The following is a 22,211-nucleotide window of genomic DNA, read 5'->3' on the forward strand; positions in this document are numbered from 1 at the left end:
TTTGTATGCAAGTGGTAACTGTATATTTTGTAATTGTAACCACAGCCAAATAGTTTTTGGTCTTTGTGACAAATGGATTGAACCCCTTAACGCCGAAGCCACTTCCTGACATGGCCCATTTTTTTCAAATCTGCCCTGTGTAACTATAAATGGTTATTTCTTTGGAACGCTTTAACATATCTAAGTGGTTTTGAAATTGTTTTCTCGTCAAACATTGTACTTCATGTTAGTTAAAAAATTTTGGTGGTATGTTTTGCATTTATTTATGAGAAAATCAGATATTCGGTGAAAATTTGGAAAAATTCTCAATTTTCAAAATTCTAAATGTTCTACTTTTTCCACACATAGTCATAACAGCAAAAAAACTTAATGACTAACATTCAATGAATGTCTACTTTATGCCTCCGTGGTTTTTTATACATACTCTCATTTTTGTAGGAGGTTATAATGCAATTTTTCACATTTTCATAAATAACGCAAAATCCAGCTATTGAGGGACCTGCTCAGGTTTCAAACCACTATGAGAGGCCTAAATAAAAGTAAAACCCCATAAATTACCCCATTCTAGAAACTACACCCCTCATCGTACATATAACAACTTTTATGAAGTTTGTTAACCCTTTAATTGTTTTATAGGGGTTAAAACAAAATTGGATGCAATTTCGAAATTAACATTTTTTGGGCTAAATGAATGTGTTTTTCATAAAATGTACAAATTCTCAGTGGGTAAAATACCAAAACGCTCCACAAAGTTTGATACCCAATCTTTCCCGAGTATAACAATACCCCATATGTGGTGGTATGTAATACAGATGTATTACACTGTATTATGTGACACACTGAGCATGCTGAAGCATCACATAATATTACTGCATAATGTGGGAACGCACCTCCCGCCATGCAGTACTATACGTCAAATGTCGGGAAGGGGTTAAAAAATATTGGATTGTCATAAGAACCAGGATTAATACTAAAGCTTTATTGCAGACACCTTTGATAACTGTTATAGCTGTTTATTGTAGTCTAAAACTAAAGTACAGTAAATTACCAACATCCAGAGGTCCGTTTGTAACTAGGGGTTGTCTGTAAGTCGGGTGTTCTTAAGCAGGGGACCGCCTGTACTTTTACTTCATGAAGTATATAAAAGTATGCCTGGCTCTCTACCTGCAAACTGGATTCACTTGGGCATCCATTACAAGACTGCAATATCTCTGTCGTCATCATCATTATCTCCTCTGATAGCTCTCTTCCCCCTTCTTAATCTTAATTGTAGCAAGATATTTTATTCAGCATGTTGTTTATATAGTAACAACCCATAGATAAAAGTAAATAATATTGAACCCGTGGGATGAACGTCGTAAAAAAAAAGTTAAAAACCTGCCAAAAATTGTGATTTTTATTGCATTTTTTTGTGGGATTAAATAGGTAAAAAGTTATCAAAAAACATATGTTCTGCAGAATGATATTGTTGCAAAGTGCAACATGTCCCACAAAAAACAAGCCATCAACCAGCTCCGTAGCCAAAAAAAGTAAAAATGTAATGCCATTTGGAATACGGTGATAGATAGGTTTTTCCTAACATTAGGGTTTATTTGACAAACTTAGTAAAGCATAATAAAAAAGTCTGGCACGCACACGGCAAGACTTTCATTGCACAGGTGGTTTAATAGACGTGCAGCTGCACTTTAGCATAAAGAATATAACTTTATATTTCTATAAAAAAGACACTCCGAACAATAATAAAAAGTATTTTAGAAAGGTAAGTAAAAGGCAGATATATTGCATTTTCCTGTTACGATTTTGCCATGTGAATATACCCTAATTCTTTTTTAGTTAAATGTCTTTCAAAATGTTTGGATCTTAAATAATGTTGGATTGCTTCTTTCCTTTACCAGTTGACATTGTAAAATTGGAGCAGGTAAACATGTCGGAGTGTAAAAGAGACACAACAACATCACAGCTCAGTGAGTCAAGAGAAGAGGAAATGCAAAGTGACCAGCTCCAGGCTGTGAAAGAAACATTACTGTCACAAGAAAAAGAGGTAAAGCTTATACACCACACCAAAGATCAGTTTATTCTAGGTTTACTATGGATGTATACAGGAGGCGGCAGTACCGTTCCAACCACAGCCCCACTCCTGCTTCAGCAGCAGTTTCAGGCAGTAGCAGGTGCGTGGCTGTTGTTTGGACTACACTACCGGCCTCTTTATACAAAGGTTGGTAGTGGTGGACGGCGCCATGGATGAACAGGAGAGAGGTGAGGTTTATTGTTATTTTTCTGTGGCGACCCAAACCCCCTTCCCCCAACATATCATTTTTTAAATTCTCTGGCAACACCATTAAGGCTGTCCAGAATGTTTAAAATAAAACCAAAATCTGCTTGAAAGAACACTAGCCTCACAGGTCTTATTGTACTGATACTATTAATAGTTGGGTCTCATTACACTGATGTTACATTTACAGGATCTATGACATATATGACAATTTTATTAAATATTAATATAAGTTACCGTAAGTTATACAAGTTATCACAATCGGATCAGTGGGGATCTGAAACCGAGATCAGATTCTGGCTGCCCTATTTCTGGAACTGCAGTTTGCCCACTATACTGAGAACCTGGTTGTTATTCTTACTCCATTCTCTGTGTTGCCAGAATAATCAGATCAGTGTGGAATGCCAGACCTCAGAAAAACCCTTTAATCTAGCATAAAAGAGGTTGACCATGATTTTTATTTCATGGCCTAACCTTAGGATACACTATTAAAGGAGTATTCCCATCTGGCCATAATCTGCCATATAGATACATTTCTTCAAGTGGCTGTTATTACAAAAAAAGTAAGATTGTGAAGATAATTTCCCATAGATGTATGCATGTTGTCCTCTGGCAGCAGTGCCCACACACGTGCTATGCAGCCCTGCCGGATCACCTGGATCCAGCATTTTTGGTCCATTTTTAAGCATCCATTTTCAGTCCTTTTTTGACCGTTTTTTTTAATAGATAAACAGGTTGTAAGCAGCCAAAAGCATGGTAAACAGTCAAAAAATGGATGCCTTTTAAAAACGCATGTGTTTTTAAACAGACGGAAAACGAATGCTTAAAAACAGACCAAAAACACCATGTGTGACATCACCCCAATTCCTGGCTACTTCATGTCAGAAAAGTATTTGTTTCTTTGCATGATCACTACAGTAGCAGTGGTTGTATCCAAGGAAAACAGTCTGGTTTGTAAGGGACAACATGACTAGATTTATTGGGTATGTAGACTATACTGTCATCTAGGAAATAAGTAACTGTAAAAAGGTGTTTTTAGAACATAGGCTTAGGCAAAATGTATTGTGCTTATCTAAACCGTCTTCCATTTTGTAGTGTGCAAGTCTAAAAGCTGAACTTGAACTAATAACTGATGAATACCAGTCTTGTCAGAGAAAGCTGAAACAGTGTCGAGAAGAGCTCAAGGGAATGTCTAGACAAAAACCAAAGGTAAAAACATCACCGATAATTAAACAGATGGGATGAAAATAAGGCACACACCAAGTAGCTTTAAGTTTTTTCTTTGTTTTCAAATGTTGTAACATTAATCCTCCACCATATAGTAGATATAATTTTTATAACAGATCGAAAATTAGAACATTTCGGCCATCTGGACCTTTGTCAAGTTAGATCTGTATTCGTCATCAAAGGCATTATGGTAAGGTTGGGCAGAGCTGTTATATCTACTATATGGTGGAGGGTTGTTGTTACAAAACATTTGAATTGAAACAAAGACAAACTTGAAACTACTTGGCGTGTGCAGGCTTGACAGGAGCACCACCTATCATTAACTGTGCAGTACCTTGTTTCTTCAATGATCACTAAACAGATCACTTCGTTCAGAAGAGAAATTGTACGATTACAACCTGATCCCTCAGTTCTCAGTAGCAGCTCCTCCCTCTACTCCCAGTGATAATCTATCAGACTTTCCTGCTGTCACCATAGTAGTAATGTGTGTAACTGCCATTACTGCACATTCCCTCATGGGTCTCAACACTGGCCAATTAATAACAATTACATATGTGCTTATATTTTAATGGTCCATTTGAATAATAATTATGCTTATTCCTGGTATACCCCTTTAAGACTCTATGGAGGGCAAGAACATGCTGTTTTTCACGGCAGACATCTGCTATTAACTGCAGGAGTCGTGTTGAATGCCAACTGTGGCTTCAAAACAGTGGTTGTGTCCGGGTGTGATGTCATCAGGAGTCGCTGATTAGTTGTCCTGGCATCTAAGAGCATCGGAAAGGCTCCTATGGCTGTCAATGTTTCTCTTACAGCCTGCTGTGTGACACCATACACCAAGGTTGTTTTTTTTAAAGAGGTATTTAGTATTTACCATATAATTTTTTTGTTTTATTGCATTGACCTAAAAGAGGATGTGTAATCTGGACCACACATTAAAAACAAAGCCCACAAGAAATTTCTTACCAGTAAATTGCACAGAATATTAATCGTTGTCACTTATGTGGGAAGTAAAAAACGCAAAACTGAAAAGGGCCTGGTCCTGAAGGGGTTAAGGTATATTTTTACATGAGTTGTAGCTTGAGCAGGCACCTCACACTATAGGGGCTATATAAACCATGGTTGTGTGTACGAGCCCATAGAAATGTAATCCATTGAAGTAGCACACGGACAAAAATGTTTGTGGGCAGGAAGCCTAACACCCAGAATCTCCACAGCACTAGCAGGTTGGGTATCTGGGTAATGCCACGGTTATAGAGATGATTTACATTATTTTTTTATATTTCTCCTTTAGCACCATATCCTGATATAGTCATTCATTTTATTTACAGATAACCTAAAAAAAATGTATTGGAGATCCATGTTCATATTTGAATGATCACTCAATCTCTCATCTTCCCACAGAGACGCTGCTGCTTCTGGTTGCCAGTCTTAATGGTTACATTGGCTGTAGTGATGGCGCTCTTGCTCTCCAGTCACATAGAACATTACACACATGGAAATATCACCCTACCTCAGGTTTATTAGTTTACTAATGTTCATAAACTGTTTTTAGTTTTGTTACTATTATTTTATAATTATATGTGAACTTAAAAATATATAAATTTGAAAAAAAGGTGTTTGGAGTTGGAGTATTTATCTGTAATATGACCAAGGGTAGCTATAATAAAGTGCCTTAAGGAAGACAAGTCATTGCAGTATTATTGCACAAGTAACATCATCTTAATAATGAAGAGGATCTAGTGTTTAGAAAAGCCTTATATTGAACCTTGAGGACTTGTTTATTTCTATAACATTTTATTGCTCTGTTGACAAATATATATGAACCATTCAATTCTCCATTTACTGTCAGCCCCATATGATGAGCAGACTTGCCAACGACCTGTAGTTATGAGCAGGAACATCACTCAGAATGAACCAGGTACAGAGAAGGCAAATCAGTCGCATCAATTATGTGCACACACTGGTATACAGGCCACTGCTATCAGAGACCGCTGAGTGGTAAAAGCAGGCTTCCTTCTTTACCATCGCTGTACTGAAGAGACCCAACCAGGTCAAAACAGTAATGTCTGCAGTGGGGAGTCTGTTCCTTCTGGAATAGATAGACTGGTTTATTATTAATGTCATAAGGATTCCTGAAGGTCATGCTTGATGTCAAAGAAGCTGCCTAAGGGTGGTGGCACACATAGAATTCTGAACCCGTTTTTGGGCCTGTTTTTTCCGGTTTTCTTCATTATCATAATTGGGGAAAAATTGACAAAAACGGAAAAAAACTGATGCATTTTCAAAAAGCATGTGTTTTTTTTTTTAACGGACTGCTTATAAAAGGCCCAAAAACGGGTTCAAAACACCACATGTGCCACCACCCTTACTAGGTAGCTAAAAGAGGCGTGGTAGTCTCAGATAGCAGGTGTGCATGCAAAATAGATACAGCTCCTATATATTAGACCAGTGATTTTCAACCTGTGTGCCGCGGCACACTAGTGTGCCGCGGGGAAAGTTCCCTGAACCATGGTGTCCATGTGTAGTGCTGCCGCCGCGCCCCCATGTTTCTGCACCCATACTTACCTACAAGCCCCGCGTCGGCGATCCGCCCATCTTCTATAGCTCCTGCATCGCGTGGCCCATGTCACGTGACTGACGTGACCTGACGTCAGGTCGCGTCAGTCACGTGACCAGAGGCGCGCGGTGCAGGAGCTACAGAAGATGGGCGGATCGCCGCGATAGGAGTGAAGGTACGCGGAAGAAGACGTCAAGGGTAAGTATATAAGGTTATTATTTGTATAGGGAAGGCAGCTAGGGTCTTTTTTTTTATTAGTAAAGGGCGGCCGCTAGGGGCTCTTAATTAGTAAAGGGCGGCCGCTAGGGGCTCTTAATTAGTAAAGGGCGGCCGCTAGGGGCTCTTAATTAGTAAAGGGCGGCCGCTAGGGGCTCTTAATTAGTAAAGGGCGGCCGCTAGGGGCTCTTAATTAGTAAAGGGCGGCCGCTAGGGGCTCTTAATTAGTAAAGGGCGGCCGCTAGGGGCTCTTAATTAGTAAAGGGCGGCCGCTAGGGGCTCTTAATTAGTAAAGGGCGGCCGCTAGGGGCTCTTAATTAGTAAAGGGCGGCCGCTAGGGGCTCTTAATTAGTAAAGGGCGGCCGCTAGGGGCTCTTAATTAGTAAAGGGCGGCCGCTAGGGGCTCTTAATTAGTAAAGGGCGGCCGCTAGGGGCTCTTAATTAGTAAAGGGCGGCCGCTAGGGGCTCTTAATTAGTAAAGGGCGGCCGCTAGGGGCTCTTAATTAGTAAAGGGCGGCCGCTAGGGGCTCTTAATTAGTAAAGGGCGGCCGCTAGGGGCTCTTAATTAGTAAAGGGCGGCCGCTAGGGGCTCTTAATTAGTAAAGGGCGGCCGCTAGGGGCTCTTAATTAGTAAAGGGCGGCCGCTAGGGGCTCTTAATTAGTAAAGGGAGGCCGCTAGGGGCTCTTAATTAGTAAAGGGCGGCCGCTAGGGGCTCTTAATTAGTAAAGGGCGGCCGCTAGGGGCTCTTAATTAGTAAAGGGCGGCCGCTAGGGGCTCTTAATTAGTAAAGGGAGGCCGCTAGGGGCTCATAATTAGTAAAGGGCGGCCGCTAGGGGCTCTTAATTAGTAAAGGGCGGCCGCTAGGGGCTCTTAATTAGTAAAGGGAGGCCGCTAGGGGCTCTTAATTAGTAAAGGGCGGCCGCTAGGGGCTCTTAATTAGTAAAGGGCGGCCGCTAGGGGCTCTTAATTAGTAAAGGGCGGCCGCTAGGGGCTCTTAATTAGTAAAGGGCGGCCGCTAGGGGCTCTTAATTAGTAAAGGGCGGCCGCTAGGGGCTCTTAATTAGTAAAGGGCGGCCGCTAGGGGCTCTTAATTAGTAAAGGGCGGCCGCTAGGGGCTCTTAATTAGTAAAGGGCGGCCGCTAGGGGCTCTTAATTAGTAAAGGGAGGCCGCTAGGGGCTCTTAATTAGTAAAGGGAGGCCGCTAGGGGCTCTTAATTAGTAAAGGGAGGCCGCTAGGGGCTCTTAATTAGTAAAGGGAGGCCGCTAGGGGTTTTTTTATTAATAAAGGGAGGCCTTTTATGACTGTTTTAGTGTCATTTTGTGCTATTTTGGTTGGTGGTGTGCCCCAGGATTTTCTAAGTATAAAAAGTGTGCCGTGGCTCAAAAAAGGTTGAAAATCACTGTATTAGACCATAGGTAACTGAGGTAACAAGGACTTATGAGATCTCTACAAGGCTGAGTTTAAAATGCATTGACTATGGGGAGGAATATGGCTTTATTTGCATTGCGTTCACATCATTGTGATGTTAACCCAAAACGTTTTACATCATGATTATGTAAACACAATATTTTCACTATGTTAACTTTGTAAAAAACCACTCAAACACAGCGTGCAAAACTGGCCTGTAGTAATTTGCAATCTCAGATAGCAGGGGCTGGTGTTTTTCTTGCACTGCTCTCAGCATTCTGCATCTGGTTACCATCATTTCACAATCTCAGGGGCAGCAGTGGCCTTTGGTAGCAGAGGCAAGTGTTTCATCCTAGGCATGAGTGCATACACATTATTGATATAATTGTCTTGCATTCTCTGTGACGTGCCCTGCGCAGGGTTGCCTCAGAGACAGGAAATGGCGCCCAAATGTCTGAAATGCGACTTTTACATCTTTTTACATAACATCAAAAATGTAATGAAAAGTAATCAAAATGTCGCACAGTCCTCAAAATGGTAGCAATGAAAACTTCGGCTCATTTCGCAAAATATAACACCTCACACAGCTCCGTACACCAAAGTATGAAAAAGTTATTAACGTCAGAAGATGAAATATTTTGTTTCTTTTTCGTACACATTCGTTTAATTTTTGAAAATTTATTAAAACGCAATAAAACCTATATAAATTTGGTATCACCGCGATCGTACCAAACCAAAGAATAAAGTAGAGCAGTTATTTGGAGCGCAGAGTAAAAGTCGTAAAAACTGAGCCCACAAGAACATGACGCACATGCGGGTTTTTTTTTTCAATTTTTCCACATTTAGAATTTTTTCCTGCTTCCCAGTACATGTTATAACAAATAACATCACGGGAAAGTAAAATTTGTTACGCACAGAATAAGCCCTCACACAGCTCTGTACACAGAAAAATGAAAAAGTTATGGATTTAAGGGGTTAAGTAACTAGAAACTTTAGCAACTTCTTTACGATCTGCTGGCTGAATAGGGAGGGAAAGCTTATTTATATACTTTGATAAGGCAATAAGAAAACAAAATTGGATACAGAAACCTAGTACAGTACAGAGAACCCTGGTGCACTCCATCCCATGAGTAACTGCTGTAGGATTGAAACAGGAGCTGCTACAGCAGTAACTCATAGCACAGGGAGGGAAGCTACTGTGTACTGTGAAGAAATCTAACACAGAAGTGCACTACAGTGATCTAAAACCAGCTACATTCCTGGAATATAAACCTGTTTTTCTCAGTCCTGCTGCTACTAACAACACAGAAAGGTATGGTTACACTGATGTTCAGGGCTGCTGTCAAGTATTCCCTTTAATAAAATATTTTACAAAGTTAATTTTAAACACTTAGGCCATAAAATAGCCATTTATGTGTTTGTCCAGCAGGAAAACATGTGGAGAAAAAGCTGATTCCAAGAGCCCCTCGGCCTCGGTTAATACATTATCATGTAGGTTTGTTCTTAAATTAAAATTGTGTGGACGTCTGAACTGGTATAATTTTTGCATGTAACTCCAAAGTATTTTTTCTGTCCATCTAACACTATTTCTCATAGTGGGCCGACATGTAAACAAGAATTAATAATAGGCTTTATTGCAGACATTTTGGTGATATATATTGAACATTACAGCCGAAGACCCGAGGCTATTTCGTTTTAACCCCTTCATGAGGAGGAAAATCCCCATATACTGCCATACTGTAGTATGGCAGTATATGATAGGATCGATCAGACAACCTAGGGTTAAAGTACCCTAGGGAGTCTGAAAAATAGTAAAAATAAAAAAAAGTTAAAAAAAAAATTATAATAAAAAACCTAAAATTTCAAATCACCCCTTTCCCTAGAACTGACATAAATATAAATAAACAGTAAAAATCATAAATACATTAGGCATCGACGCGTCCGAAAATGCCCAATCAAAATATAACGGTTTTTCAATGCTTTTAACCCCGTAACGGAAAATAGCGCCCAAAGTCGAAAATGGCACTTTTTTGCCATTTTGAAAAATATAAAAAAAAATCTATAAAAAGTGATCAAAAGGTCGTACAGTCCTAAAAATGATATCATTGAAAATATTATCAAATTTTGCAAAAAATGACACCACCCACAGCTCTGTACACCAAAGTATAAAAAAGTTATTAGCGGCAGAAGTTGGCAAAATCAAAAAAAAAAAATTTTTGTACAGGAGGTTTTAATTTTTGTAAATGTATGAAAGCATTATAAAACCTATACAAATTTGGTATCCCCTTAATCGTACCGACCCAATGAATAAAGTAGACCTGTCATTTGGGGCGCTCAGTGAAAGACGTAATATCCAAGCCCACAAGAAAATGTTGCAAATGCGGTTTTTCACTATTTTCACTGCATTTGGAATTTTTTTCCCGCTTCCGAGTACATGGCATGGAATATTTAATACCATCACTATGAAGTGCAATTTGTTACACAGAAAACAAGCCATCACACAGCTCTTTACGTGTAAAAATAAAAAAGTTATAGATTTTTGAAGGTGGGGAGTGAAAAATGGAAATGAAAAAACAGGAAAGGGCCCGGTCCTTAACCGGTTAATCTAGGAGACTAGACCAAAAAAAAAAACATAGGTAAAGGCAGCAAGAACTAGAGCTTCACATCAAGAGAGATGAAGATATTACTTGAAAAATAAGTTGAACTTTTTTTTTCACAGAGCTACAGCTGGTAGTGTTACATTTTCTGTAATAATCTCAAGGTCTGTAAACTGGCACTGCCCATTAAACTTGTGCCTTATACCCTCCGTCCAGGTATGTAGGAGCAAACTCAGAGTTTGGTATACTGACTCTGGAATTGTAAAGGAATAAACCTGCACTTTGCAGAGTCCAATTTTGGGGCATGTGGTCTCTACGGTGACATGCTTCAATGGTGTAAATGACAAACAGTTTTCAAAGTTCTTGGTAGTGTCGAACCAGTAAACGGCAGGGTAATGCAGGAGGAAACCAAACATGGTGCACAGATTCCAGTCCGTACAAGGCAGGTCTGCAATGGAAATAGTTCCTGGTGGTGCATTCTGGTAAGGTGTTAGATGTAGCAGAAGTTCTGAAAGTTGGGCCTGGATGAAGCAAAGACGATCTTGGGAAAACACTTGAGGATGCAGGAGCGTGGCAGAAACATCTATAACATATAACTCACCACTATTGAGCACATTGGCCATACAAGAGGCTGCCCTCGGCACATTGATGATAACGATGGTTCCTTCTATGTTCAGAATGTGTAAAGGACCCTGTATAAAGCCAATCTGATGAAGCGCCTGGAGATATCTCTGTATTTGCAGGACATCTGCTGTACCCAAGTCATAAAGAAAACATGGCTTTAGGCCACAATCTACAGCCAGTATTTCGGCAGCAAGTCTCGTAGCAAGTGACCCTTTGAATCCTTTAAGATGTTTCTTAGCGGCAGAGTGCAGGCTCACAATGAGAGACATTTCAACTACACATAAAGCTCCTCTGTAATGCCATTCAGTCTGCAACAATAACACATGAAATACAGAATGAAGTTATTAAATGTGTAAAGGTAATAGTAGCAAAGTTGCAACTGAACATTGTAAAAGGGAAAAATTATTAGTATCATATCCTACTTACAGATTATAGGGCTGGTGGCACAGGACTGTGGTCAGTCCATGAATAACAGACTGTGCATTGGCTGGATTTCACAGACTGACCACAGTGCAGAGGAGGGGTCTCCTAGCATCGTAGTGATATGTGAAATAAGGAGTCCCTGCTTCCCCACAGAACAGCAGCACCAGACTGTAATCATGATTACAGCGGGAAAGAAGAGACTCCCTTGTATGATTTCACTATAATGATAGGAAACACATCCTTTTTATAGTGGTCAGCTCATGCTCTTTTTATCATGTACCGACCACAGCCCTAGAGCTTCCTTCACATGCCAAAAATTTCAGACACAAGGTCCCCCAGGTACTATTAAAGGAAATCTGTCACCAGGTTTATGATGGCTGTCAAACGGCAGCATAAAGTAGTGACCCACTACAGTTCAGTTTAATATAGAGGATTTTAGAAATTTCAATCGAAAAAGTTGTGTACTGTATGTAGCCAGCGGGTGAATCACCACTCTCTGCCTGTCTCAATGCCTCACTGACACTCCCGACACAGACTGTAGAGAGGAGGTCGCTGCTGCTTGTGAGGAGAGGTGATTATGCTCTGTCCTCTCCATACACTCCTACACCAGGTGATGGGAGAGTCAGGCCGCATTCACACTTGGAACACACATTTTGAAACACAATCCAAAGACTTTACCCCGGACCACATGCTGAGATAACATTGCATTTCCATCAGATTTACCAAACTTGATGGAAACACAACACTACCTTGACGTGATCACTAGAGGAGCCTTTGGGTTGCATTTAAACACACCATGTGTGAACATGGTCTTAGGAGATTAGACGCGCGGCTTTTCCTTCTCTCCAGTGAGAGGAGCTGATACAGATCTCCCCCAAATAGCGTGGTGCACTGATTCTGAGCCAGAGAGGTCATAATTCTTTTTTAGCTGATCCCTTTATGCCCTACTGCTGAGAATTAGTTATTCCAGTCCATATTTCAACTGATGTTTCCAGGTAACAAATTGAACCATCCATATAAATATTATCCCATCCAGAATTCCGAATTTATGAATGAATTCAAGATGAGTAAAATACGATTTAATTAAAGGTATCATGGGACTAGAAGAATGGTGAAAAAAAAATCATTCAGGCCGCGGTCACACGATCCGCTAGGCGTCCGTTCATAACGCGACGCTAGCGCACAGGGGGCGGTCCTCGGCCCGACCGCACATGCGTTAACAGGGAAACGCATGTGATTGATAAGCCGATCGCATGCGTTTCCCTGTTAACGCATGTGCGTTCGGGCCGAGGACCGCCCCCTGTGCGCTAGCGTCGCGTTATGAACGGACGCCTAGCGGATCGTGTGACCGCGGCCTCATAGTCATTCAGTGGGAGCTGTTCTTTCAGGCCATGTTCACATGCAGCGATTGAATTTAGTTTAGAAAAACAATTTAACTGCAGCGAGAAGGAGATTCTCCCAACTGCAAACGCTTTTAGACATGTGTATTCCATTGTTCACCAGCAATTCACATGGGGATCATCCCCAAAGTGTTTAGATCTAAATGCATCTGTGCTCAGGAGAAGCTCCTCCCCGCTGCACATGACTTTCGCTTCAAAATGCAATTCCAACACTACGTGTGAACACTGCCCTAGAGTGGTAGGTGTGCTCCAGCAGCCCCGACTACTTCATGTTGATGGTCGCCTTCACACGCATTATTTGTTAATGCATTGTAAACACAGTTAATTTACATTTATAATGTGTGGACATAACATTTAAATTATGTTGACCCTAGGAAGAAGGCAGAAGACAGTTTATTAGTACTTCTGCCTTCTCCTTTCTGCGCTACATAGAGCAGACCATGAGCCCTTTCCATACTCCCCTTAATGCCGGCCATGTTTTTTATTACAGCGGTTTGCGGCAAGGGGTTAATATGTCTGTGTCCATGACAATGCAGTAAAACAGATCACTAAATGCTGTTACTAGAGCTAAAGCAAGAAGATCCTCTTGTGGAGCAGCACCGAGCAAAAGGTAGAAACGGGTGCAAAAATCTTCCAAACGGGTTCAGACACAACCCACCGTAGTAGTGAAGTTAACGATGAAGCAGCACTCCGTATAGTGAAAAGATATTGGCTTTATTCCACCGTGAAAAACATGCAAAGTTTCACCTTATCAATAAAGGCATTTTCAAGCATCCAGTAAAAACAATTGAGTGGTTTTACCTATATCAGATGGTCATTTTTTGATGTATGATTATGTGTAGGTATGTCTTAACACTTGTTTTTAATTGTATTTTTATACTTACGGAAGTACTGATGACGTCACTTATGTACACATGTTGTGGTAATTACGGTAACTCACCCCCTATATAAACCACTCAATTGTTTATAGTGGATGCTTGAAAATGCCTTTATTGATAAGGTGAAACGTTGCATGTTTTTCTAGGTGGAATAAAGCCAATATCTTTTCACTATACGGAGTGCTGCTTCATCGTTAACTTCATTAGAGCTAAAGCAGCCTCCATAATCAAAGCCAATATTAACAATAGTACTGCACCTCACTCCACTTAGAGTTCATATGGTGCTCAAGTAGGGCAACCAGTCCATAGATAAGTAAAATAAAAACTTGGCACTCCTCTATGATGAAACTGTGTAAATTTATTAAGTGATCACAAAGGAATCCAAAAAGTAATTTTGTGCAACGTTTCAGTCTTAACCAAGACCTTCATCAGACACGGCTTGCAGGGGCATCGAAGGCTGAAGAAAAGAGGAGCTGACCACTAATAGAAGGTTGGATATAGGAATGGTAAAAACCTTCCACCAGAGAGAAGAGCTCCACCAGAACAATGAAAAACAGGTGTGGGACAGCAACTAATATGATCATTTTGAGGTCAGCTTATGTTTTTTGCGTGTACTTGTAGCTGAGGAAATAAGAGGGGTCAGGTGATATATGGCTGAGCACGGCCGACTAATTTGCATATTTTTTAAGTATTTATTTCTAATTTCTATTTAAGAAGAGCAGTTACAGGCACAAGATTACAAAAGCAGCAGGTCACTAATTAGGAGTTCACCATCAGTTATGGCGATACACGTCCATTAAGAAGCAAGCCCCACGATAGCGTCATATTGTGGCTTGTGTTATGACGTCATAGCACGGGGGACGGAAAAGCAAAAGCAGATAGGGGCCACCGGAAGGTAAGTGGTTTTATTATTTTATTGTTTGACCAAGTAAAAAAAAAAGTATATAATAATTAAGATTTGTTATTAAATATACAATAGATAAACTGGGTGACATATAGGGTCAAATGATTATGTGCTCCCCATAATAAACACAATGATCATGTTATATATACGGTATATTGCAGTATACTGATTTACATACAGTATGTCCGTGATGAGTCTATGATCACAGACGTGAGAAGTGCAATGCCATGGACTGATATCCATGCACAATGTTATGATGTGCAGAGTTCTCGTTCCCTGCAGTACAGTGTCTCCAGGGTTACATGTCCCCAGCAGAGTATCAGTCTGTGGCACTTCCATCAAATGTGAATACAACCTAAATATTCATGGGGTTTTATTATGGGGACAATGTCAATTACAATTCATAATCGTGGCCCTAGAATATTATTATTAATAATTATATATAATAAACTTAATTGAGGGCAGTATTATAACCCATTCAGGCAGCACTGTGTACCTTGTACAATCATTGAGAGAGCTACCATGCTACATATGGATGAGCTGCTCTGCTGCAGGTGTGTGACGGGATCTCTCCCACTGCAGATATATATATATATATATATATATATATATATATATATATCTGTAGCATGTGAATGATGGTCACCCCGTGCACTACACTCGCTATGCCGTGGTGCGGACAGCCGCACTCCTGAAGTCAGACGTCTCGCAGGATTACACAAGAACCCGACAACACCCAGCAATTCACAGCCCGCTACACTACACGTACCATCTGCCCTCCCGCAGCAGGAATCATCCGTATCTTCCTGCTTCCGGGTCACGTGACACGGGTGTACTGGAGGAAGTTGTATATATGGTTGTGGTGGCGCCTCATCGCTGCTGCTAGTTTACTGCAGCCACTATATAACGCTCCTGTAAGGAAGTCAGCCTTGTATGTTTACCTCCTTTGTGTCCTCACACGGCGGTGATAACCCTTGGTGGGGCAGCAGGGTGTTATCCCTGATATTAATGCCCGGTACTGGATGATGCCAGTGTACCGTATAATGGCTACTCTGTATCCAGTCACATAATGTAATACACCGTGTAATACTCCCTCACAGTATAATATGCCCTCTGCTAGTACCGATCCAGGGTATTAACGCATCTAATTACAGCGATGTGTGGGCGCTGCCATCTTTGTTCTGATCGTCGCTTTCCGGATCGTCAATCGGTTGCCAGACCCGCAGCTGCATGGCATATGCAGTTTTATTACAATGAGCCAGTGTAAAATCTGTGTAAAAATCCCAATGCTGCAATACAGTAGTATTGCAGTATATGGTAGGAATGCTCAGACCATCAAGGCTAAAGTACCCTAGAGCAGCGATGGCGAACCTTTTAGAGATGGAGTGCCCAAACTACTACCAAAATCCACTTATTTACCATGAAGTGCCAGCGTGGCATTTTAAGCAGTAACTTATTGCTACCTGTTCTTCCACATCTTTCAACTGTAACGGGTGCCTGAGGCCACCAATAAAGTTGAAATAAGGTGAGCAAATTCAGACTCGTAGCTACTCTCCATGGTCTCCCTGTACAGGAAGAATGGTGGGTCCAGCAGGAGGACCTACAAAGATAATGAACTTCTTTCAACATCTTCTCTTTTTTGAAGCAGGTCCAAACCGTCAATGAAGTGTCAATGTAAAATTGTGTGCAGCATCTCATAGGTTGCTCCGGACTGCAGGAAGATTTGATGGATTTGGTACTGTTTGGTGAACTCTGTCCTGGAGCTATGGCTTGAGTGCCCACAGAAAGGGCTCTGAGTGCCACCTCTGGCACACGTGCCATAGGTTCGCCACCACTGTCTTAGAGGGTCTGAAAAATAGTAAATTAAAAAAGTTTAAAAAATAAACCTAAAAATTCTTTTACCCCCTTTCCCTAGAACTGATATAAAACGTAATAAACAGTAAGCCACGTCAAAATGCCCGATCTACCAAAATATAAAAATGGTTATTGGCGGCGGTGAACTCCATAAATGAGAATAGCGCCCAAATGCTCTATGCGATTTTACACCATTTGACATCACATAAAAAATATAATAGAAAGTATATGCCTGATTTGTCGTAGTGGTTGATAAATGAGGCATCTGAGCAGGGTCGGCGTCAGCACCCAGGCAGGTGCCAGAGCCCAGAGATGCTGGGGGGCCCACACAGCCAAATCTCAGTCCCCAGCAGCCCGGAAGCACCAGATGGGCGGTGAGGGGCTATATGTAATGAATCCATGGGGGGGATGTATATAATAGAACTATGATGAGGTTGTATATAATTCAACTATGGGGAGGCTGAATATAAAATAACCATATATATATATAACCAACCCATTTTCAAATGTGCACCCCTCAAACTATCAGAAACAGCTTTTACGAAGATTGTTAACCCCTTGAGATCTCTGCTGGAGGCAGAGTCTAATACAGAGCAAAAAATAATACGTTTAAAAAAAAAATAAATTCTGTCACCGCCCCCTTTTCCCTAGAACACAAATGCATCAGGAAAGAAGGAGGAGAATTTTTGAGATTTTTAACCCCTTCACGCTCCGCGGCGGATATATCCGCCACGGAGCGCAGTGACTTAGCGCTCAGTGGCGGATATATCCGCCACGGCGCTTATGCCGGCTCGGCTCTGGATCAGAGCCGAACCGGCATCGGGAAACACGGGGTGCCGGCTGTAACTAATAGCCGGCACCCCAGTGTAACACCCGCGATCGGAGTTGTCTCCGATCGCGGGTGCTTAACCCGTTAGATGCCGCGGTCAGCGCGACCGCGGCATCTAACAAGTATCTGGGGGGTCTTTCCCCCACGATCGCCCCCCCCCCGAACCGTTTTCGGGGGGCGCCGATCGTTGCTATAGTAACTCTGGGGTCCGATCTGGTCCCCAGAGTTACTAGCAAGAATTGCCAGTAAGATGGCGTCTGTGACGTCATCTTACTGGCACAGTGCCAGCCTATGCAAGTGCATAGGCTGACACTGATAATACTCTGCAATACATGAGTATTGCAGAATATTATCATGAAGAAGCAATCAGAAGATTGCTTCTTCATGTCCCATGGTATAAAAGTGAAAAAGTAAAAAAAAAAGTTATTCAATAAAAAAATAAAGTCATAAATCACTAAAAATGCCCCAAACCCCCAAAACATATAAAGAGACATATAACTCAAAAAAAAAGTCTAAATCATAACACAAACCCCACATATATAGTATCACCGCGTCCGTAACAACCCGTAGAATAAAAGTAAATCATTATTGAACCCCCACGATAAACGCCGTAAAAAAAAACTGTTATAAACCCTCCAAAAATTATGATTTTTACCTTTTCAATCCCACAAAAAATTATATAAAATGCGACCAAAAAACCATATGTACTCAGACATGATACTGGTGCAAAGTACAACATGTCCCGCAAAAAACAAGCCATCAACCAGCTCCGTAGCCAAAAACGTAACAAAGTTATGCCACTTGGAAGACGGCAATACAAAAATTATAGATTTTTCCCCACATTAGGGTTTTGTTTGACAAATTTAGTAAAACGTAAGAAAATATATTCATGTCTGGTGTCCCTGTAATCGTATCAACCCATAGAATAAAGATAACAGGATTATTAGTCTATACGGTGAACACCAAAAAAAAAAAAGTCAAAAATCCAGTACAGAATTGATGCTTTTCTACTCCGGCCTTAAAAAAAAGTTCCTAAATTTTCAACAATAGGTGATACCAACCCCAAAATGGTAACAATGGAAAAAGCATCTCATCCCGCAAAAAAAATGCCGTCACATGGCCCCAATAACGAAAAAGCGAAAATTTTATAGCCTTCAAAAGGGGCCAATGAGGAAACTAAAATCCTGGCAGCTGCAGCGCCCTCCTTCCCTTCTGCGCCTCGCTGTGCCCCCATAAAACAAGTAACGGCCACATGTGGGGGGTCTTTGTACTCAGGAGAAATTGCAGAACAAATTGTATGGTGGGTTTTCTCTTTTTATATTTTGGAAATGTGTAAATTTTGGTGCTAAATGAACGTATAAGGGAACAATATGACCATTCTAAATTTCACCTCCATTTTGATTCAATTACTATGAAGATCTCAAGGGGTTAACAATCTTCGTAAAAGCTGTTTCTGATAGCTTGAGGGGTGCAGATTTGAAAATGGGTAGATTATATAGGGGGTTTTGATGCTAAATATGTAAAATTTCATTCAAAACTGTATTTATCCCCAAAATAGTCAATTCTGAAAATCCGGAAAAGCGATATTCTATTTGTAAGCCGCGTGACGTCAAAATAAATTATCCAGATATTTCAGAAATGATGAAAATGTAAAGTAGACAAATGGGAAATGTTATTCAGCAACTTATTTAGCTGGTAAATCTATCTGCCTGAAAACGCAATGATTTAGAATTTCGAAAATGGCAAATTTTTCAAAAAATTTATCATATTTTCTTTTTTTTGTAAATAAACGCAAAACTTATCTGCCAAAATTTACCACTAAAATGAAGTACAACATGTGGGGAAAAAACAATCTCAGAATCGTTTTGATAAGTAACAGTGTTCAAAAGTTATAACCATATAAAGCGAAGCAAGTCCGAATCCAAAAAATCGGGCTGAGCCTTAAGCTGTAAAATGGCTGCGTCCTTAAGGGGTTAAGTAGCCTGATCTTTACATGAATGAAATCGGTATTTCATTATGCCCTATGGTGCAGGAGTGTAAAAAGCTGTAATTTTCCATTCTACTCTTTCCTTTCTGGTTAATGAATATCTAGTTGCCGCTTATGCAATATGCAATTACTGTGAAGTAATAAAACAGCAGTTTGCAGGTCACTAGTAGGTTATGTGGTCAAAAGCACATTGTGTAGGTAAATATCCCCTATTTTAAATCCTGAAATTTTATTTATTTTAATACTTCTGTCCAGTGCAGTCTGGACCATTTGTGACTTCTTTTTTTTCTTGCTGACTGTTATTTCTCCCATGATTTCTTAACACTGCATCACACAGGCAGCTAGAGCCATCTCTGCCTGATGGGGAAATTGTGATAATCATTGTCTCTTTGTATCCTAAGCCAAAAGGCTACACTTTCATCTTCTAAATCATAGCTGTGTGTGTGTGTGATCATGTGCACCCCTCTGTGGAGAGTCTGTGTGGTACAGTCCATACAATTGCATCATCCAGAAAATCTAAAGGGGTTGTCCACTTTCAGCAAATAATTGATATGGTTTGCTAGAAAAGTTATACAATTTCCCAATATACTTCCTGTATCAATTCCTCATAGTTTCTAGATCTCTGTTCGCTGTCCGTCTATAGGAAGCTTCTATGTTTATAACTGCTCATGCACCCTACTGTCCACCACAAGACCATGGACAGATTTCTATCTGCTGAAAATAAATATAGAAGCTTTCTATAGTGGGACAGCAAGAAGAGTTCTATTGATATTGTAAAATTGTACAACTTTTCTTTACACAAACAATATAAATTATTTGCTGAAAGTTGACAACCCCTTTAAGACTGTGACCCCTGAAACAACACAAAGTCATGGAGATTTACGGGGGTTAACCATGAGATCATATGACACAACTGAAGATCATATAAAAAGAATTAACAGAAGTTTGGTTAAACCAAGCATACGTGTGTTATCAATGGAAAAAGGAGAGCTGGAGAAAGCTTATGCTTAAGTTGAAAAATTCATTTTCAACAACAAAAAACTGAAATGACGTCAATATGTACACATAGGTGAATATCACATTAGAAGAATGACATTCAGCGATCCTGATGTATTCTCTTTAATGACGTGCACCAATCTGATCTCAGATGCAACGATAGCTAAAGATTAAAGACCACACGTGCACCAACATGAAGAGGTCTGTATGAGGGAACATCACACTGGTCATACCCTCAAGATTATGGTGTCAGGTGGCATAATGAATGGTAGCCGGACCCCTATAGACTTCATTCCAGTGTGCTAGCAACACAGGGTTATACTCATTTGGTCGTGGTGCCATTGGTACAGCCATTTTTAAGGTGCCCCAGGAACTATTTTTTAACACAGTGACACCATGATACATGTTGCACATACTATCGTGAGCCTGCATAAACGCCCTACCATGGTTGGAGACTAGAGATGAGCGAACATACTCGTCCGAGCTTGATGCTCGGTCGAGCATTAGGGTACTCGAAACTGCTCGTTGCTCGGACGAATACTTCGCCCGCTCGAGAAAATGGCAGCTCCCGCCGTTTTGCTTTTTGGCGGCCAGAAACAGAGCCAATCACAAGCCAGGAGACTCTGCACTCCACCCAGCATGACGTGGTACCCTTACACGTCGATAGCAGTGGTTGGCTGGCCAGATCAGGTGACCCTGGGATAGACTAGCCGCTGCCCGCGCTGCTCGGATCATTCTGTGTCTGGATGCCGCTAGGGAGAGAGCTGCTGTTGGTCAGGGAAAGCGTTAGGGTGTTATATTAGCTTACTGTTAGGCAGGAGTGATTCTACAAGAACCCAACAGCCCTTCTTAGGGCTACAATAACGTTATACATTTTTTTTTTATTTGCATGTGGCTGGGCTTGCTGGCACTAGTAGTGCAGCTAGTACCATATTGTGAGGAATTAGCAGGGGGACTTGCTACCGTTGTGTTTAGCTCTTAGTGACACGCATATCCACCTCAAACACCAAAGTGGGACAATTTATTAGGGGTTTGATTAGAATTAGGCAGAGTCTGCTGATTTATTTATTTTTTTTTTTTACCTTTCGTTCATTTTATAGCTCAAACTCATCTTGCAAAGCAGTGTGCTTTCAGTGTCGGCTACAAAATAGCCATAGGAGAACCCCAACGGCTTACTTAGACCTACAATAGCGTTATATTTTCCTTTTTTTGGTTTGCTTGTGGCTGGGCTTGCTGGCATTAGTAGTGCAGCTAGTACCATATTGTGAGGAATTTGCTGGGAGACCTGCGACCGTTGTGTTTAGCTCTTAGTGACATGCATATCCACCTCAAACACCAAAGTGGGACAATTTATTAGGGGTTTGATTAGAATTAGGCAGAGTCTGCTGATTTATTTATTTTTTTTACCTTTATTTCATTTTATAGCTCAAACTCATCTTGCAAAGCACAAAATCCAGTTGTGTGCTGTCAGTGTAGGTTAGAAACTAGCCATAGCAATAGGATAGCATCGTTTTGTTAAAAAAAAAAAATAAAAAAAAAATAAAAATAAACACAAAAAAAAAAAAATTTAAAAGTTTACACTTTAATTTGGAAAATGTTTAACCCGAGGGCTAGGGGTAGAGGACGAGGGCGTGGACGTGGGCGTCCAACTACTGCAGGGGTCAGAGGCCGTGGTCCTGGGCGGGGTGAGACACCACCTGCTGATGAGGGAGCAGGGGAACGCCGCAGAACTACACTCCCTAGGTTCATCATGTCTCAAGTTACTGGGACTCGTGGTAGAGCACTGTTGAGGCCAGCACAAGAGTGCGAAGAGGTGATGTCGTGGATTGCGGACAATGCTTCTAGCCATTTGTCCACCAGTCAGTCTTCCACGCAGTCCACCCATGTCACCAAAATCGGCACTCCTCCGGCTCCTCCACCTCAGCCTCCTTCCCCCCAGTCTGCCCCCTCCCAGCAAAATTTGGCATTTGAACCGGCATACTCTGAGGAACTGTTTTCTGGACCCTTACCACAGTCACAAACCACTTGTCCGGTT

General features: G+C 41.0%; 2 protein-coding genes across 6 annotated transcripts in view; one reads left to right on the forward strand and one right to left on the reverse strand.

The window, feature by feature from the left end:
* Window positions 1–5,187, forward strand: part of TRAF3IP3 (TRAF3 interacting protein 3) — a 105,363-nt gene extending 100,176 nt beyond the window's left edge. For all 5 annotated transcript variants that reach the window (XM_072137583.1, XM_072137584.1, XM_072137585.1 and 2 more), the window contains 3 exons: window positions 1,896–2,041; window positions 3,368–3,481; window positions 4,904–5,187. In XM_072137583.1, coding sequence (XP_071993684.1) covers window positions 1,896–2,041; window positions 3,368–3,481; window positions 4,904–5,026 — 383 coding nt within the window. In that variant the 3' untranslated portion in view covers window positions 5,027–5,187. The remainder of the gene's footprint in view (window positions 1–1,895; window positions 2,042–3,367; window positions 3,482–4,903) is intronic.
* Window positions 5,188–9,901: 4,714 nt separating this feature from the next.
* C2H1orf74 (chromosome 2 C1orf74 homolog) lies at window positions 9,902–15,501 on the reverse strand. The gene is made up of 2 exons (XM_072133129.1): window positions 15,280–15,501; window positions 9,902–11,213 (listed from the first exon to the last, which is right to left on the reverse strand). The coding sequence occupies exons 1-2, from the start codon at window positions 15,304–15,306 to the stop codon at window positions 10,398–10,400; spliced, it is 843 nt and encodes a 280-aa protein (XP_071989230.1). The 5' UTR covers window positions 15,307–15,501; the 3' UTR covers window positions 9,902–10,397.
* Window positions 15,502–22,211: the final 6,710 nt, after the last annotated feature.

Source organism: Engystomops pustulosus, chromosome 2, assembly GCF_040894005.1.
Source record: "Engystomops pustulosus chromosome 2, aEngPut4.maternal, whole genome shotgun sequence".
NCBI classification, from domain to species: domain Eukaryota; kingdom Metazoa; phylum Chordata; class Amphibia; order Anura; family Leptodactylidae; genus Engystomops; species Engystomops pustulosus.

Excerpts from the sequence above, each read along its gene's own strand:
- C2H1orf74 (XM_072133129.1), bottom strand. The coding sequence starts at position 15,306 with ATGATTCCTGCTGCGGGAGGGCAGATG. Across the intron at positions 11,214-15,279 it reads CTGCTGCGGGAGGGCAGATG|ACTGAATGGCATTACAGAGG; the intron begins GTACGTGTAGTG and ends TTATTGTTGCAG.